We start from the raw sequence: 19,987 nt of genomic DNA, 5'->3' as shown, positions 1-19,987 counted from the left end.
ACTTGTTTAACCACACTGCAGGGGTCTGCACCAACTAATCACTGTGCCATATGATGCTGGATTGTTGCTGAAGATTTCCATCAAGTCAGCATGGATTTTTGCAACATTGTTCCCTTTCAAATACAGAAAACAAATTACTACACAATACTCCATTTTGTTGGTAGGCTGTGTCATTTTGTTTTGGTTCCTCTAAGGATGTGTTCCAGTACCATGGCATGGGAATTTCAATGTTTACCAGAACTGCAGATATGTATCTGCAAATAAACAAAAATTTAATCATGTAACTCTACTTTTTGAGATAATAATTAAACTTCATGACTTCATAAATGTTTCTTCGTTTTGCTTAGTACATAAAAATCAAATTGCTAAAGTCTTGTATCTAATATCCAGACTAAAAAGTGAGCATAATTATTCTTTCATGATATTCATAACTATATGAGAGGTTTCAGAAATTTTATCATCAGCTTTTCTTTAGTATCAGCTATGTATATAATGTTCTGCAAGAAAAAAAATTGAGTGCTGTGCACATTTAATGACAATGTAACCGTCAACAGAGTTTTATTGTGTATTGTCCAAATCTCAGATTTTTCCCTGTTCCTATGTATCACTGCTCTCTCTCTCTCTCTCTCTCTCTCTCTCTCTCTCTCTCTCTCTCTCTCTCTCTCTCCTCTCTCTCTCTCTCTCTCTCACTTTCTCTCTCTCTGTCACCCACTCTTTATCCTTCTCCCATTTTTGACTAATACACAGAACAAATACTGAGGAAGTGTCCTGACGCTTGACTGTTTTATCAAGCGTATCATAAGCTTCAACATAATGTTTTCAAGTACATTTTAATGTTGTATTCATTACACTAAAATTAATATCAGTTTATATATACATTTATGTATATACTTTCTTCTGCTGCAGTCTTGTTGGAAGTAGAAGGAGATGGAGGGAAACCACCATATGACGATCCTTTGCAAAGAACCAGAAAACCATTTGGGGGTATGATCAATGACTGCAAGAGAAGATTTCCACATTATGTGTCAGATATCATAGATGGATTGAACTTGACTTGTTTGGCTGCAGCCATCTTCATATATTTTGCTGCTCTGTCAGCAGCTATAACATTTGGAGGACTTATTGGTAAGTTTTGCAGGTTAAATCCCTTTAATAGTCTGTTTTCATATAATTGTAGAAAATATTAAGTTTAATAATGTGGCAAAAGTGTCTAACAGTTACAGTTTTCTGCTCACTACTTCCATGCCTCACAACAATTTATTATTTATTCTTTATCTTGAAACTACAGCCATTTCTATGCTACAGGTACTCAGTTTTATCAACCAACAACCTGATAACTGAATATATTAAATTCTGTTGTCAAAGACTAATCTGTATAGTAATGAGCAAAGTTTTCCATACTTTCTGTATGGTACTGCTGTTGAACATAAATATTTCTTACATATTTAACAACTTACTTAATTGTTTTTTCTCCTCATAAGGTACCCTACTGCATAATTTTTTAAACACATTATCACCATTCTTATGAATGCTGTTTGGTATTTTGCCTGACAGTGTTTACAGGAAGGAGTTATATTTACAATTTCCTATCAATAACCGCATTTATTTTATATGCCTGCACTTCATTCTTAGTGAAATTAATCATCTACATCTATTCCCTTATTGTGGAATCTTTGAGAGCAGCAGACTATGCACATGCAAGATTTAACTCATTTTTGAACATATGAGGTTAACTCAAATGAAACCTGAAACCTACCTTCGCCATACACGTAATGTGGCACTACGTAACTGCAGGTATGGTGGCGCCACCTATTAGTAGAGAGACCGATGCATGCACACCATTTGATGTTGCATAGTGCCAGTGTGGTTTCACACCAAAGAGAATGTGGTCACACAGGTTATTGTCCATCACTGAATATGTAGGCGAATAAGCAGGAACAGTGAGGAGTGATTCAATTTTTGGCAGTGGAGGGAGTTGGAGGTATGAAATGTATTGACAGATGAAGGCTGTTCATGGTGAGTACAGTTTGAGTCATTCAAGTGTTATGGAATGGCACAAATGATTCCTTGATTGGGCGTGGGTCACTGGAAAACGATGCTCGCCCTGGACAGGCTCATTGTGTCATCACACCAGAAATGGTTGTGGAAGTGAATGCTTTAGTCTTGGACAACCACAGAATCACCAATGACAAGATCCATCGGTTACTGGATATTAGCGTGGGCACTGCTCATACCATAATGCATCAACACTTGAAATTTTGAAAAATCTGTGTTAAGTGGGTTCCCCACCAACTGACCACCGAACAACGCAGTACTCGTATGGCACAGTCTTTGAGTCATCTGCAATGTTATCATGAGGAGGAATATGCCTTTGGTCACATATTGTCACAGGTAACAAAACATGGTGTCACCACTTTGAACTGGAAAGCAAGCATCTGCGCAAGCAGTAGAAACATGTGACTTCACTAACTCCAAAGAAATCTGCTTGTCGAGTTCTTGGGATGTGGAGCCCCCATCAATGCCCAGTGTTATCAAGCCACTTTACAGAACCTTAGATGAGCCATCAAGTCAAAACACCGAGGCATGTTATCCAATGGCGTTATCCTCCTGCATAATAATGCCCGCCCACACATGGACAAAGTGGTGAAGATGACATTGCAGCAGTTTTGGTGGGAAACATTGGAACAGTACAGTCCTGACCTTTCACCATGTGTTTGGACCTCTAAAAGAAGCTATTTGCAGACATCAATTCGCAACAGACAACGAAGTGTGTGACTGGGCCCAGGCCTGGATCCAACAGCAACCTACTAGCTTCTTCAAGGATGAAATCAACCAGCTAGTGTTGCAATGGGATAAATGTGCCAACAGTTTTGGTGACTACTTTTCAGTATCTGTACTGTGTATAACTAGATTCATGAGTTAATAAAATCATTACCGTAATTTTACACTAGTGATCAGGTTTCATTTGAAAGCCCCTTATACAAGTTCAGCATTTTCAGTTGTGTTCTCCAATTAAACAAACAGATGTGGAATTAAATGTATGGTCTGGCATTGCAGAGTTTTGTATTTGCCAGGGAATATGGAATATCTTTAAACTAGGAGGAAAAATACTGAGTTTTCAGCAGAAAATAGCTGTACGGAAATAATGGCACAATGTAATCATTCAGCACCAAATTCAATAATTACCTCAAAATAATGGCGGTAAACATTGAATTGAATAACTATCAAGAAAATCAGGATGCAGTGTATTTACTATTTACTACAGTAGCCACATTGGATATCACCAATGGACATTATTTAAATACGCTTATTTGATAACCAATTTAAAAAAATTATTTTATGACAAAGGAAGGTAGTATTTATTCCAATTTATAAAATCTTGTTCTGATATGATAGGATATCCCTACTCATTCATCTCCTTGAGCTATTTATGCAATTATTTTACTACTTGAAGCATTTTTCTTAATAGTTTTAAATACACTCATCAAAAAAAGTTTTGGATCACCTCAATTCCGACAGTTCTAGAACCTGTACAGAAAATTGGAATAGAGATCAACCAAATATTATTTCCTCCATTTTTATTGCTCATGAAAACCACACATTGTATTTTGTACCACCATACAGTGAGACCTTCAGTGTTGGTGTTCTAGATTGTTGTACACACTGGTACCTCTAATACCCAGTAGCATGTCCTCTTGCATTGATGCATGCCTGTATTCCTTGTGGCATACTATCCACAAGTTCATCAAGCAGGGTGAATACAACCTGGGACAACCAGGAGATCCGGGAAAAACCCGGGAATTTTTTCATCCAGGAGAAAACCAGGAAATTCCGGGAATTTTTCATTGTTATAGTTTTCAGTTAAATTTTTGTAATTTTGACTGGTAAGAACCGATATTCTAACAAAGGATATTACTGTATCCCACTAGTGCAGAATAATACTTAAGCAATAAAACATGAATGAGCGAAAAAACAAAAATAAAACTTAAGTTGCAGAGGAAAAGCTCATACACAACAAAACAGTTCTCATACAAGCATCTGCCATCAGCAAAATGTGTTGAAGGCTTTGGAAATATTGTGCAATTCTTCATAACAACAAACTGCCTCCAATGAGCATGATGTCACAACTGTTTACCTTAGGTTCGTTAGCAGTTGCGAACGGGCTCATGTGTGTGTGCTGTAGTAACTTCTCCCGCTTCTGGGTACAAAAGTGTGGCTGTTAGCTGTACAAGCAGTAGCAGCAAACAGCCAGATGCTACCCGGAAAAATTTTACTAGCATGCCCAAGCTGCCAGGTGCACCTATGCACAGCAGGAGTGGATCTAGGGAGCAGGAAGGGGGGCATATTATATTGGTACTTGGTGAATCATATCATGTCGTATTATAAAAATGACCATTCTTCCAAAACAGTCTTGTTAATTTTATGTATGTTACAATGGCTGCAATATTAGAAAGGCCTATTTCGTTTTATCTAGGAGACAGTGACAAAATAGACATAATCAGATTGAGAAACCACACCAGTCATGGATACTATTTGTATTAACAGATTTTTCAGTATTAGATAATGACATTTCGATTTTTCATATAGCAAAATATTTGAGAAGATTTGATGAGGTAATAGATTCTTTCACAGAAAGGAAAGCACACCATGTAAAGTTCTAGCAAGATAGAGAGAAAAAATAGCTAGGACCTAAGGAGTGAAGAAACATATATTGGCTTGCATGTTTCTTGTCTTTACTGGTTTTATGTATCCTATATTTAATTTTATGTCACAAAAAACAGCAAGTTATTAGCTAATAGGCAATAATGATTGCAAATTTTCTGAAGAGTTGTTGTTCTCCCAGTTACAAATCATCCCATCCAGTATTAATTGCACCGGGCAGAGTGGCCGAGTGGTTCTAGGTGCTACAGTCTGGAACTGCATGACCACTACGGTTGCAGGTTCGAATCCTGCCTCGGGCATGGATGTGTGTGACGTGCTTAGGTTAGTTAGGTTTAGGTACTTCTAAGTTCTAGGGGACTTATGGCCTTAGAAGTTAAGTCCCATAGTGCTCAGGGCCATTTGAACCATTTGAAAGTATTAATTGCAAGGTTTTTATTTTTAAAGAGGGGTAGGATATCAGACCTGTCCTGAATAATGTTTGATGGCATTCATTACAAAATATACACGTTTGAATTCCACATAATGAAATAGTGACGTGCAATAGAATAAAACTGTGTGAAGGGGCATGGTGTTGCACTTTGGCACGCCTAATACAAAATAACATGTCTTACATATCCTCATACGTACATGTTTTATGTATCAGATGCTTCAGAAAGATTTGTGCCACAAAATGAACATATTTTTCAAAAGTCCTATCGCAAAATGCTCGCAGGTGGGGGATGGGGGTGGTGGTGGTGGTGATGGTGGAGGCGGTGGTGGTGGTGGGGGGGGGGGGGGGGGGCACTATCTAGTATCGCCACGGTTCAGAAATATTGTAAATCCGGGTCTGATGCACAGAGAAAACTTTGAGTTGTAGAGGAGAGGTGTGTAGTCTCCACCTGACCCGTGTTTACATTTAGTAATTTTGCTGTTTCAACTTCGTTTACTGCTTTCACCTCAAATAAAAACAGAACGAATTTCTGTGGCCAGTAGCTGTCAAGTGAATTAAAATACATTCATATAATTATGGAAGTTTAAAATGTGTTATTAGCATTAATCACTGAAGTTCTTTTGTCGGTTTGCTACAGAAATTTGGATTTTACTAATCTTTTCCGCTGAGATAGTCAATATATTTGAAACGAAGTGTTTAATTCAACACTATTGGCTAATTTCTACTGTTCGTAGCATTTCAAGTGCACATTTTCAGTTTCTAGTACGTATGGTGTTATGCCAAAATAAAGAACCAAACATGAGATAATACAATACTGGTACTCGAGGAAAATTTACATCCCGAAAAGCACACTGAAAAGCCTGCTTCATTGTCAAGTCCTACTTCATTGGGAATCTGGACATACATCTACATCTACATGACTACTCTGCAATTCACATTTAAGTGCTTGGCAGAGGGTTCATCGAACCACAATCATACTATCTCTCTACTATTCCACTCCCGAACAGCGAGCGGGAAAAACGAACACCTAAACCTTTCTGTTCGAGCTCTTTAAGCCAGTTCATGCATTTTAGTTTGGTTCACAAAATTCCGATGCTCTTGGAGTATCCTCTGATGTCTTATTTCTTTTATGACATACTAGAAGATCTTTTAATGTTTTATACATACGAACATACAGGCTTCCTACGTCATAGTAGCTGCACAAGCCCAGTTACAGCTATCTGGCACTCTGACAAGTTACGGAACAAACCAGTTTCTAACAGGCCGTGGGAAAATATTGCGAATGGTGGTTTGAAAAGTGTTACTTTCAGAGTAAATTTGCGCACGATGATCTGTGTGCAAGAATGTACAATCAATTTTTGTTAAATGAGGGAGCATTTGACTCTCTTTTAAAAATCAAGTCTTTGATGATGAGCCATTTAGAAGAAGAGCAGACATTTATGTCATTATTAAAAATTTTACTGGCACATTTGTGTGATGTATCTTAAAGTATAACACGCGAAAAAAAAAGATCAACATTATATGTGAAAGCTTAGCTTCTCTTGCAGCTCATTAATCTTAGAGACCAATATTATATGTGAAAGCTTTGCTGTTCCTGTAGCAACACTATGTACATTAATTTAAACCATAACTTTTCTTACCTGTGTGTTGCGCTACTTGACAGTGATGTTGCTATTGGCTGACTACACTGCTTGTCCTGTGCTCTGTATACCCGCTGTCATTGGCTGGCGAGATCATGTGAGATGAACTATGACTGGCTTACAAAGGCGCATTGCAACTTCGAATTTGATGCTTCAGAAAGTAACATGCGGTGTTTAATAGAATTCGAATTTAAATAATACAAAAATATGCAGCATACATATTACTGCACATCAAAGATCTTTCCAAAACGTGTTTTTCCCCTGAGTTTCGTTTTCTAAAGTGCTGCGAAATTCTACACCACTGTATAAAACCATAGCCATTCAAAGGATTGATAAGTTTTACAGTTCCAACATAAAGTATACTGTCATATAACACAGAAAAGGCGTACTTTCACCTGGGAAATCCAGGAAAAATCCGGAAATTTTTTTCCTTGTCCGCATATACACCCTGTCAAGGCACTGTTAGTCCAGATTGTCCCACTCCTCAATGGCAATTCAGCGTAGATCCCTCAGAATGGTTGGTGGGTCATGTCGTCCATAAACAGCCCTTTTCAATCTATCCCAGGCTGTTTGATAGGGTTCAAGTCTGGAGAACATGCTGGCCACTCTACTTGAGCAATGTCGTTATCCTGAAGGAAGTCATTCACAGGATGTGCACAATGGGGCCGCGAATTGTCGTCCATGAAGACGAATGCCTCGCCAAAATGCTGCTGATATGGTTTCACTATCAGTCAGAGGATAGCATTCACTTATCATACAGCCATTATGGCACCTTCCATGACCACCAGTGGTGTACGTCGGCCCCACATAATGCCACCGAAAAACATCAGGGAACCTCCACCTTGCTGCACTCGCTGTATAGTTTGCCTAAGGCAGTCAGTATGACCGGGTTGCTTCCAAACACATCTCCAATGATTGTCTGGTTGAAGGCATATGCAACACTCATTGTTGAAGAGAATGTGATGGCAATCCTGAGCCGTCCAATTGGCATGTTGTTGGGCACATCTGTACCTCATTGCATAGTGTCATGGTTGCAAAGACGGACCTCGCCATGGATGTCAGGAGTGAAGTTACATATCATGCAGCCTATTGCGCACAATTGGAGTCGTAACATGACATCCTGTGGCTACTAGAAAAAGCATTAGTCAACATGGTGGCATTGCTGTCAGTGTTCCTCTGAGCTATAATCCATAGATAGCGGTCATCCACTGCAGTAGTAGCCCTTGGGCGGCCTGAGCGTGGCATGTCATCGACAGTTCGTGTCTCTCTGTATCTTCCCCATGTCTGATCAACATCACTTTGGTTCTCTCCAAGATGCCTGGACACTTCCCACGTTGAGAGCCTTTCCTGACACAAAGTAACAATGCGGACGCAATTGAACCGCGGCATTGACTTTCTAGACATAGTTGAACTACAGACACAATGAGCCATGTACCTCCTTCCTGGTGGAATGACTGGAACTGATAGGCTGTTGGACCCCCCTCCATCTAATAGGGGCAGCTCATGCATGGTTGTTTACATCTTTGGGTGGGTTTAGTGACATCTCTGAACAGTCAAAGGGACTGTGTCTGTGATACAATATCCACAGTCAACGTCTATCTTTTTTTCATGTGTGTATATGAAAGTAACATCCATTTAAAAAAAAATAGAGGTAATTAGGTAACTTCCAATTAAACACTTGTTCTGGTACACCAATTGCTTTTAAAATTGTCAGGAAAACATTCAATAGAACATCTTCTTCCTTTTCTTAGCACAACTTGTTAATTGCCTCTCATCTTGGTTGCCAAAAAACATTCTTTACCATTTTTGCTCCAGCAATTGAGATCCTAGCAGTGTTAACCAAGACAATATACCTGTAGTAACCTGCACATCTGCCACCTCTACCACAGCGCATATCGATATGTGCACACATTTGAGTAGTTCACCATTCAGCTGCTCTGGGCCCCCACCAGAGGCCGCTGACCGCTGACCACTGTCGCCTGCAGCCAGTAGTAGCTACTGGCTCCTGGTGGGCTAATGCTTCTTATATAGCTGGCTCCATCTGGCAGTCCTGTGTATTTTCTCTTAACTATATTGTACTTATGCTGTGATGCCATGACTTAATAAATAGTTAGTTTTTTACTACAGGGTCTCTGTTTGTGTATGCTCTATGTCAGTGATAGTTTTTTCGTGTACCTTATCTGTGGAAGTGGTGCTTCAATCACTTATCCAGCAGCAGTAATTTGTTACAGCTGCCTTGGGAAAACATGTAGCTATGTTGACTCTTCAGGTTCCACCATCTCAGGTGTACCCACCGCCATTTCTGCTCTATGACAACCCTGCTGTAGATTGGGAGGCTTATGAAAAATGCTCTGTCAGCACTTTGTTGCATTAAGGGTGACGGACAGAGAAACATGTAAGGCTTAGTTTGTATCATGGATTCCTCCTCTCATACCAGTCAGTGCGTCATTTAGCCCCCTTACAGGAACTGGTCTCTCTCTCTTTTGATGAAATGTGTAGTTTCTTGCTTTATTACTGTCACAGGCATTCCCATTGTAGAATTTACCAGTGCTGCAAGCTGGACAGTGGAGCTGCAGGGTCTGAGCTGCAAGAGTTGCTGTATTACTAAAACCTTCAAAGAATTGTATGCAGACTCCATAGTTAGAGATGCAATCATCCACCTAAAATCTGATAAAGAAGTTCTTCAGAAAGCCCTGTAATATGAGGATTCATCATTGGAAGAAGTATTAAGCATTGCTCACTCCTTTGAAGAAGTCTTAAGCATTGTTCAGTCCTTTGAAATCTCCCACATCTGGGGCAATGTCGTTGTCATTCATAGTTAACCACATCATCATATAGCAACAAGCTTGCAAGGGAAGAGGAGAAACCAGAAAACCTAGCTGCAATGGACACACATATTGACAACAACAACAAGGGCACAGTGCGGCAGTTCCGTCATGACACTCTTTGTGCAACATGAGAGAGGTGTATGCCCTAGGCAGTGACATTGTGCTACAAGTGTCACAAGAAAGGCCACATTGCATCAGTTTTTCTTCTAGCCTTCTTCAGAACAAGTGGATATTGATATTCACTCTATTTCATTATTGTCTGTTGGTCTGAATAAGCTCTTTATTTTAGTGTCTGTGCTGAAAAAACTGTTATCGATACAAGTGGACATCAAAGTGTCTGTTTCACTCCTCAGCTCTCAAACATGTGCGTGGCTAGGCCACCCGCCATTGAATCCTTCAAATGTCATCTGGTAAGGTACAGGGGATAAGCAAAATAATCTGAACAGTGGTAGTAATGGGATAGTTATGTTTGATGGTCAACAATGCAGGTAAGGCATTGTTATCGATACAAGTGGATACCAAAGTGTCTGTTTCACTCCTCAGCTCTCAAACATGTGCATGGCTAGGCCACTCGTCATTGAATCCTTCAAATGTCATATGGTAAGGTACAGGGGATAAGCAAAATAATCTGAACAGTAGTAGTAATGGGATAGTTATGTTTGATGGTCAACAATGCAGGTAAGGCATGTGTCATGTTCGACTGTGCATGTTCAGTACAGACTAGGCATCAGTGCAGGTTGTTTATGAGTAGTGCACACTTTGTATTTGCCTTCAGAGGCCAATGTCAAAGCCCAATGAAAGAAGTAATAGAGTTCCAAAGAGGGCAGATTGTGGGGACGCAATTAGCTGGAGCTTCAGTAACCAAGACAGCCCACTTACTGAATGTTTCAAGATCAAGTGTTTCAACAGTCATGACAGCCTACACAAAACATGAAAGGACATTATCATGTAAATGTAATAGCGGGTGCAAATTGAAACTAAATGAAGAGATTGTCAAATGCTAACATGAATTGTGTCAAAACAACACAAAACTACAGTGTCTAAAGTGACTGCAGAGCTCAGTAGCCATCTTCAAGATCCTGTTCCTGTCAACACTGTCTGCCAAGAACTCCATACAATGAATATGGACGAGCTTCTACGCAGAAACCTTTAGAGATTACAACCAACACAAAGAATTGTAAAACATGGTGTCAGGAGCATAAATCTTGGATGGCTGATCAGTGAAAATGCGTCATATGATCTGACAAGTCATTTTCATTTTTCCAACATCGGGCCAGGTTTACATCTGGAGAACACCAAAAGAAACCTACAATTCTGATTGCTTGATTCCAGCATTTGAGCATGGAGGTGGAAATGCAGTGGTGTGGGCAGTCATATGATACCATCATTACTTTCAAAGGCCATGTTACAGCCAACAGTTATGTGAACATTTTAGGTGATCAGGTGCACCCTATGATTCAAATGTTGTTCAGGATGATAATGCACCCATTCACACAGCCAGGACAGTACAATCACAGTATGAGGAGCAAGCAACTGAATTACAGCATTTTCCCTGGTCAGTACCGTCCCTGCACCTGAACATTATCAAACCCTTGTGGGCATTATTGGAGCACTGACTCTGGTGCAGAGTTCTGCCTCTCTCGTCACTACAGGAGTTAGAAGAGGTTCTGATTGAAGAGTGACATAACATTCCAGTGGAGACTAAACAATGGGTGCCAGTATTTCAAGAAGAATCAGAGCTGTATCATGGGCAAATGGGGATCCAACCCCTTATTAATAAACCATTCCCAAGTAAGTACAGATGTTCACATTATTTGGCCTATCCCCTGAACAATAAATGGCATATCCCTTTTCTTGGTCAATTTACTGTCACTACGGCTTTCAAATTTGTAGTCCATCCTGTTACACATTTGGTTGTTAATGATCCACAGACTGAAAAATTTGTTTGGGTTAGACACTTTTGTTGCTTTCGAATTTTCTATTAGTGACACTGTGCATCTTGTATCAGATGAGGTTCTTTATAATATCAGAGATACATTGAGAATAAAATCTCATACACTGGCTGTTACAATACTTTTATTAAAATCTTCCACATTAGCTGTTAAAATACTTTTATTAATAAGTACTTGTGACTCTTAATACTCTCCCATCAGTACAGTTTATGCTGGCACCATGCACACTTTTATGCTGTCTATGGCATGGTAAGACATTCAATGCTTTATTATACTTATGCTCTAAGCAATCACTTTCCCATGTTACTACTGTTCAAGAAACCTGTGAGTATTCAGCTCTCATTGATGTGTGGTGCTTTGTGGTAGTACACATCTATTTTAAAACAATTGTAAATCTGTAATGTTTTAATTTTTGTACAGACCACCTGAAGATGCATCTCTGCTGATGCCAAATTTGTAGTGACTTCTTAATAAAAGTTTTTTTACTGCCAGTGTCCAAGATTTTATTCACATAGTGGAATTCTGGCTACAGTAGTCCAACTTATAAAATAATAGATTCATTGTGTTTTCTGAGGGATTAGGGTGAGAGAATGAGATCACAGTGCATACCTGTATCACACTTAAACCTTTAGCTTGACCATGTTTTTCTTGGGCATGCCACAGCTCGTGCATGAGCAACTTAAGTCTGAATAGGTTTGATTGACATCACTAGGTATCTTTCAACTGATCTCAACAAGTAAGTGGGCTACACTATGCCATTAAAGTTACCTTAAAACACTTCTGTTTTTTACTCATACCCTCTGCCTTGAGCTGATGAATTACTTGCAATATTGGCCAAGGGACAATTCTTTTCCAAAATTGACTTTGTTGATGCCTGCCTGTAGGTTCTATTAGGCAATGCAGTGAAACATTTGCTTGTAGTGAATGCACCTTTCAGTCTTTATCAGTATCAACATTTAATGTTTGGAGTGGCTAGTGCTCTCACTATCTTCCAACACTTTGTGGAGCAACTTACAGCAGATATTCCTAGCTGGATCAATTATCTTGATAATATTGTACTAGCAGACACTATGATGAAAGAACACCTGAGTAGCCTCCATTCTCTCTTAACTGCTTTGCAAACTGCTGACATTAAGTTAAATCTTACTAATTCACAATTTTTTTAACGCTCTGTTGTGTATCTCAGTCCTTTACAGGGAGGTTTTTGAACAACGTGTCACCGCTATTACGGCTTTCCCTTGTCTAGCCAGTTTGCAGGAACTACAGGTGTTCTTGCTAAAATTGTATACTATCACAGATTCACTATATGTGCATCCTCTCTGGCTCACCCTCTGCACCAGTTGCTTCATAAAACTGATCCTTTCAAGTGGTCATCATCCTATGAGCATATGTTTGTGGCACCTCAGAAACAAATTATGGAATTATGTTCTGTACCTTGCCACACAGCCTGCCAAACAGGTAAAATTTAGCCCAGGCCACAGATGTGTCCCAGTGTGGGGTGGGGCCAGTACTGACCCATAGTAATGCAGATGACTGTGAGCGTCCTATTGCTTTTGTGTCCAGAATGGTCAACACAGCACAGCAGCACTATTCGCAAGTGAAAAAATAAGCCATTGTGATTGTTTATGCCTTAAAAGAAATTCATGTATTTTTATACAATACAAATTCTACTTAGTTATAGATAATAAATCTTTAGTTTCTCTGTTTAATCTTCAACTGCTTTATCTGACAAAGCCAGTCACCCCCTTTCACATCGGGGCTTTTTTTTGTTGAGATATAATTCCAAGATTCATTTCTATCCTGGCCATTCTGCCAGGGTCATGCCCACACACCCTCCCGATGTGGTCTTTGGTTGCTCTGCCAGTTGACCAGCCTCATCAAAGACGATACAGTCTGGTCTCTTGATGCCCATATGGTGCTCGCTCTTGTCAGAGGGGACCCAGGTGCTATATCAGTGCACCTACAGGCAACTCTTATGCCAATGCAGGCACCCCTTACCGTGACTCAGGTGCCACCTGCCTATGACACTGCAGATCCCTAGGTCACAGCACCTAGAGAAGGCTGTGATGTTGACATGGTCCTGCCTACATGGTGCAGGGGTCATCTGCCTTCTCTCCTAGAGAGTGGGGGGGGGGGGGGGGGGGGGGGGGGAAGCAGGCATGTCTGTGCTTACACCCATTCTTTTCTTAATTGCTAGTTTGTGCTGATTGGCTGCTTCAGACAATACGGATGTTTTAACTGTCAGCGCACAGTGGAGTAGCTGGTGTCCGGTCGCTCTTTCCCCCCAGTGAAGGAGGATGATTTGGGTAGAAACCTACACATTACTGTCCCTTTGCCACCACTACCATGACACTTGTTGATATGCACACACATCTGAGTAGTGTGTAGCATTCGGCTTCTCTGGCCCACCAATCTTGACCTGGCACCTCTATTGTCTACAGCCAATAGTAGGCAGCTCCTGGTAGCCAAATGCTTCTCATACAGTCATACACTAGCTGCAGACTGCAGTCTTGTGTATGTACTCTAAACTGTATTGTACTTCCATTGTCACACTATGACTTTATAAATAGGTAGTCTCTCATGAGTGGCTCTTTATTGTGTTCAAGGTTAGAACAATTACCCATTAGTACATTAAATTTATCAATTTCTGTTATGTCAGGCACCACTTATTAGACTTTGCATGCAACCACTTTAATAGTACTTGATTCAATTCAGGTATTGTAAGTGTTTCAAGAAAAAAATGCTTTCATCATCTAGTTGTTGACACTCAGTTTGCGGCATTCACCAAACAAAATATAGATCCATGTCTCACGTACAATTGTTTACTTCAGACACCACAACAATGTAGTAGGCCATAAGGCCATATTCTCTTCTACAAGTGTAGGTACCAAAAGTATCCACTTGGCAATTCTCCTGGTGTCTGGAGGTTATTGTAAGTTGTTATGCACAAGGCACCAATGTGTACGCACAACTTGTGTTTATGTTTACAAAGCTGTTATTTGGCCAACCTCTAGCTATATTTCCACATAATACAAAATACTTATAACTATTTATTTGCATTAATATAAATCCAAGAGGTGTTAAAAGTCTCGTTCTGGTGTATTAAAAATATTATTGAATTTTTTCTCGTGAATGGAGGATTCTAAGCCTCTCAACAAGTCTAGTTTTTTTTTTTCTGTCTTTTCCATGTGCAGGATTTCCAACTCATCGTCTAAAACATTTAACAGGTGACCAGTTTCATGCAGATGATTGGCTGTTGCTGACTTTTCATAATTCCTGATATGCAAGCATCGTTGTATATGACTGAGAAAATCCTTTCTGTCTTTTACGACTCATAGTTGACTTCTGTGAAGTCTATTAAAGTAGTTGAGTGCTGCTATTAGTATTTTCTGTGACCCTGCCAAGACCTTTGATTATCTTAAGTCTATTCGCAAAATAAAACATTATGACAGTAATGTCTCCCTACTCTGTGGATAGCATATGATTGCAGGGAGCTGTATTGAAAAACTCCGCCATGCCGTCTTGCTTAATTTAAACACTGTTCATTGCCCTGCTGTTTTCGATAGCTATGTATCATGGCTGATACATACACTCCTCTTCCTTCTAGCTCCCAAAAAATATTTTATTCTACAAATATGATTTGTTATTGTTATTATTATTACATCCTCATCCGATTAAAATTTATTCTCTCTGCTTGTAAAAAGAAGTTGTAAATTTAATATATTTCTTTTTTGTTTACATTATGTTACTAACATTATAACAATACAGAAACTTCACCAAGTGTGCCTGTCACTACAGTTCGTTATCCTTATGTAATGTCACTGCATGTTCCTAATCACACATTATCATGCATATCCATAGCAAATTCTAAGTAATTTACAACAAGATTACATAATCCAGCAAATTTTTTATTTTATTTGGATAAATATGTTAAGATTTTACTTTCAATTAAAAGTCATAACATTTGTCTTGTAGTGGTCAGCATATTATATTATTTTGTGCACTTTTTAATTTAGAAAATGGACACTAGTGGTAATCAAATGATTTATATAATTAATGTGCCACTATATTGGTATGTAAACTATACTACTCGATCTGTATCTTCTGTTGCAGCTGATAAAACAAACAATTTGATTGGAATTTCTGAAACTTTAATAGCAACATCAGCTGCAGGAATATTTTTTGCCTTGCTATCAGGCCAGCCACTTATAATTGTAGGAACAACTGGACCTCTGCTGTTGTTTGATGAGAGTTTATACAGTGTAAGTTACTGTATCCAAATAGTTCTATGTACCAGAATATTACATACACATTTTTTACATAAAAAATTAACTAGTGATACTTGAAGTTGTGTTTGAATAATTCACACAGCAACCACATCTTACACACACGACTGCCATCTCTGGCAGCTTAGACCCGTTCAAACTGTAAGAGATGGCAGTTGTGTGTGCATGAGGTGTGCTTTCTTGAGTGTTTTCATTTGCTAAATGAGTAACAGTCTTTTTGTTGTGCCTGTCTACAACTCAACATGTCATCTCAATGGTGAGTAGCAATCTATCGTTTTCCTGATATTTTTGATATTACAACCTGGAGTTACAATTTAAAGCCACATTGACTGTTAATTGACTGTGACTGTTTCAAAAACATGAAAAGATTTTTCAGAAACCACTATGAATCACAAAATTTGTTAACTATGTGAATTATTTAATGATACAACATATTTTGAGTTATAAACCTCATCGCAAGTTACAGCGGCAATAAAAAAACATTTAATAATAGTACATGTGCTGTGGTCATTCTGTGGAGAGAGAATATTCACTTATTACACTTTTGATTTATTCCTGTATGCATGCATGGGACTAACGTAGTGTGACTCTGATGTGGGTATATAACCACCCACCAACATGTAGGTATGGAATTAGTGTGGCATTCATGTCTTTGCGATGTGGAAATGTAAACTATGTTGACGTTATTGCCAAATGTGTCGAAACATGACCAATGTGCTATTCTTCTCTTCTTGGCTGCTGAAGGGCAAACACTGGTAGGCATCCAGAATGAGATTTTCTCTCTGCAGCTGAGTGTGTGCTGATATGAAGCTATCTGGCAGATTAAAACTGTGTGCCGGACCGAGACTCGAACTCGGGACCTTCGCCTTTCGTGGGCAAGTGTTCTACCAACTGAGCTACCCAAGCACGACTCACGCCCCGTCCTCACAGCTTTACTTCTGCTAGTACCTGGTCTCTCACCTTCCAAACTTTACAGAAGCTCTCTTGAGAACCTTGCAGAACTAGCACTCCTGAAAGAAAGGATATTGTGGAGACATGGCTTAGCCACAGCCTGGAGGATGTTTCCAGAATGAGATTTTCACTCTGCAGTGGAGTCTGCACTGATATGAAACTTCCTGGAAGATTAAAACTGTGTGCTGGACCGAGACTCAAACTCGGGACCTTCTTTCAGGAGTGCTAGTTCTGCAACGTTCACAGGAGAGCTTCTGTAAAGTTTGGAAGGTAGAAGACGAGGTACTGGCAGAAGTAAAGCTGTGAAGACAGGGAGTGAGTCATGCTTGGGCAACTCAGTTGGTAGAGCACTTGCCCGCAAAAGGCAAAGGTTCCGAATTCGAGTCTCGGTCCGGCACACAGTTTTAATCTGCCAGGAAGTTTCACTGGTAGGCATCCATTGGAGAATGAAGAATGTCTAGGGGGCAGCATGTCTGTCGAACCCCCCTCCCCCCAAAAGGGGTGCTGCTACGTCCTGGTAATGCACATCCCCATATTGCAAACATTATAATACAGAAGTTATGCCAACTCAACTGGGAGACACTGAAGCACCACCCTGTAGTACCATGCACTCCCCATGTAATTATCACACCTTCAGTCCCTTAAAGGGGCCTTGAAGGGCCAACAATTCCTGTTAGGTGAGGATGTGCAACAGGCAGCTATGGAGTTATTCATGCAGCAGGTCACAGTGTTTTACCAAACAGGTATCTCAACCTGGTGTGTTGGTGAGATGATTGCTTTAATGCTCAAGGTCATTTTGCCTGATTGGCATACTGATTATGGACTATACGGCCTTTGAATGTAAAATTTTTGATCATCTCTTGATTATAAAGGCATACAGTCACTTTCATCATTTACAGTTTCCCGCTAGTAACAAGTTCTAATTGACATACAAGTTCTCCTAGTGTCTTCTGTTGATACAGTCATTGTCCTGTTGTACAGTAAGGTCTGCAGGAAGTACAAATCTTCACCATATTCTTTAGCTTTCTCACCACTTTTTTGTCATTACTCATGCCGAATCTTCTCCTCTCTACCGAATACTTTCTTCAGCTCCTTTTAGCAGCTTGTCTCTTGACCTTCCCATTGGTATCATGCCTTCTACCACCGTCTTTTGTGACTTCTTAGTTAGGTACCCTCCTTTCGTCGATTCTCTTCACATGCCCATAACCCGATCTTATCTTGCATGGCTGTCATAAAATCTCCCTAACACTTTTATTTCTCATCTTTTCAGTTTTTGTTACATCTTTTAAACTTGTCAAGAACTTCGTTTCATTTGCTTCTATCTTACTTTTGCCTCTTCTTTTCATGATCCAGGTTTCTGCAGCAAACAAGGCAGTTGCCACATAATATGTCTTGTATACCACCTCTTACTTTTCTGGGTAACTTCTTTATTCCATATGATTCCTCCCAAATTTCTCTTAAAGCTGTTAACTAGCCTTGCACTTTTACTTATCTCTTTGTAATTTCTCCTATTTTCCTGTATTTTGCTACACAGGCACTTGGAACCTTCCTCATTTCCAGCAGCTCCCTGCCCAGTCTCAAGTTTACTACATGTCTGTCCTTTTTCCATGTTGTGTCCACCTGTTCACACTTCTTTCCATTATATTTTAGGCTATACTCTTGCACACCTTAAAAATTTGATAGTCGATTTTATGTTAGCAAGAGAGGTAAGGATGAGAAACATAGCATATATGAATGTAATACCACCAATCATTTGGTAATGCATATTGGATGTTAGTAATGTATATCAGAGACATGAAGGAGAGAAAAGAAACAGAGGATCAATAGAGGTGACTAAGAGCCTGGAAAGTAAAAGAAGCATAGTTAGGAGAACAATATGAGAGGAAGATAAGAAACAAATTCCTGCTGGGTGAGCTACAAACTACGGAAGAATTGTGGAGTTCTAAGGGCACACGGTAAAGGAGTGTGTGGAAGAAGTGGTAAAGGATGAGGTACAAGGAAACACCTTCTTTGTGGAATTCTGAAGCTAAAGAAGTATATTTATGTAAAAGTAAGTCAACATAGGACAATAGAGGCAAAGGAGCAACATAAAGTGGGAAAGAAGAAGTCACTAAAAGTGGTAACTGAGTAAAAGAGAAAGTGGGTGGAAAAATGGCCAATAACGGTGGAACAGAATACCAAAGTAAATAAGAAAATAATCCATGGAACAATCAGAAATAAATAAAGAATATCAGAGAATGTAAGAATAGTTTACAGGAAAGAAGTAGATGAGGAGTATGACCTCAGAGAACTGTGGAGTGCATATTTTGGTGATTTGCTGAGTATTGGAAGAAGGCAGGAATATGAAAGAGAGAAAAGGTGAACCAAAAATGGCAAATGATCTAATATAGTTAGAAATGGATGGAGGCATTAAAAACATGAAAGGAGGAGCGGCATTGGAGTTGGATGAACTAAATGTTGAAATCGGCAGAGCAGCAGAAGAGGCAAGGATGTATTAATTGTATGGTAATGAGAGATTCTGCTTGGCTGGGAAACGGAAAGCTCAAAGAATTTTTTAAAAAGCTTTGTGGTCATTACTCTTATAACACTGAGTGAAAACTTTTGAAAATATTCTGGAGAATGTTGGAAAAGTAGCTGAGAGAAGAATAGCATGGTTTCAGCCCAGTCAGATGCACAGTAGATTTCATACTTGCAGCAAAACAGCTTTCTGGAACATCACCATGAGTATGGGAGAGATGTACTGGAATCAGAGAAAGCACATGGCACTGAGAGTGAGAGGAGAGAATACAGGGTGGTTACAAGTGGTAAGTGAAATAGGAGAGAGGATGACAGCAGAGTTGTTCGTTGATGATTTGAGGGTGGTAGGAGACACCAAGGGGGAAGTACCAGAGCAGTCATATGTTTGGGAAGAACTTCAGGAAACCATACAGTAAACATCATAATTAAATTCTCAAAGAGACAGAGAGGCTGGCCAGTACTCATCTTTGGGAGATGCAATTCCCATTACAATTGAGTTAAATTTGGCTGTCATAGTTTGCAGAACTGTTAAGTCTGTCTTCGTGGAGAGAAAAGAGGAATTTGTTTGGAAAGAGGGGACAGTGTGGAAAGTCATTTAGATCCTTGTTTAAGAAGGATTTTGTAGGAGTATCCTCTTGCCTGCTGTCTGACTGAGTGACATCCGATGCCTCTGCTTCATTTGCTTACCCTTTGTGATATTTACTCCTCTTCTCTTCTGTGC

General features: G+C 39.6%; 1 protein-coding gene across 14 annotated transcripts in view; it reads left to right on the top strand.

Moving 5' to 3' along the window:
* Nucleotides 1–19,987, top strand: part of LOC126268165 (band 3 anion transport protein) — an 811,429-nt gene that overhangs the window by 711,611 nt on the left and 79,831 nt on the right. For all 14 annotated transcript variants that reach the window (XM_049973749.1, XM_049973744.1, XM_049973747.1 and 11 more), the window contains 2 exons: nt 907–1,125; nt 15,626–15,774. In XM_049973749.1, coding sequence (XP_049829706.1) covers nt 907–1,125; nt 15,626–15,774 — 368 coding nt within the window. The remainder of the gene's footprint in view (nt 1–906; nt 1,126–15,625; nt 15,775–19,987) is intronic.

Source organism: Schistocerca gregaria, chromosome 4 (genome assembly GCF_023897955.1).
Source record: "Schistocerca gregaria isolate iqSchGreg1 chromosome 4, iqSchGreg1.2, whole genome shotgun sequence".
NCBI lineage: Eukaryota > Metazoa > Arthropoda > Insecta > Orthoptera > Acrididae > Schistocerca > Schistocerca gregaria.
This window is presented reverse-complemented; position numbering and strand designations above follow the sequence as displayed.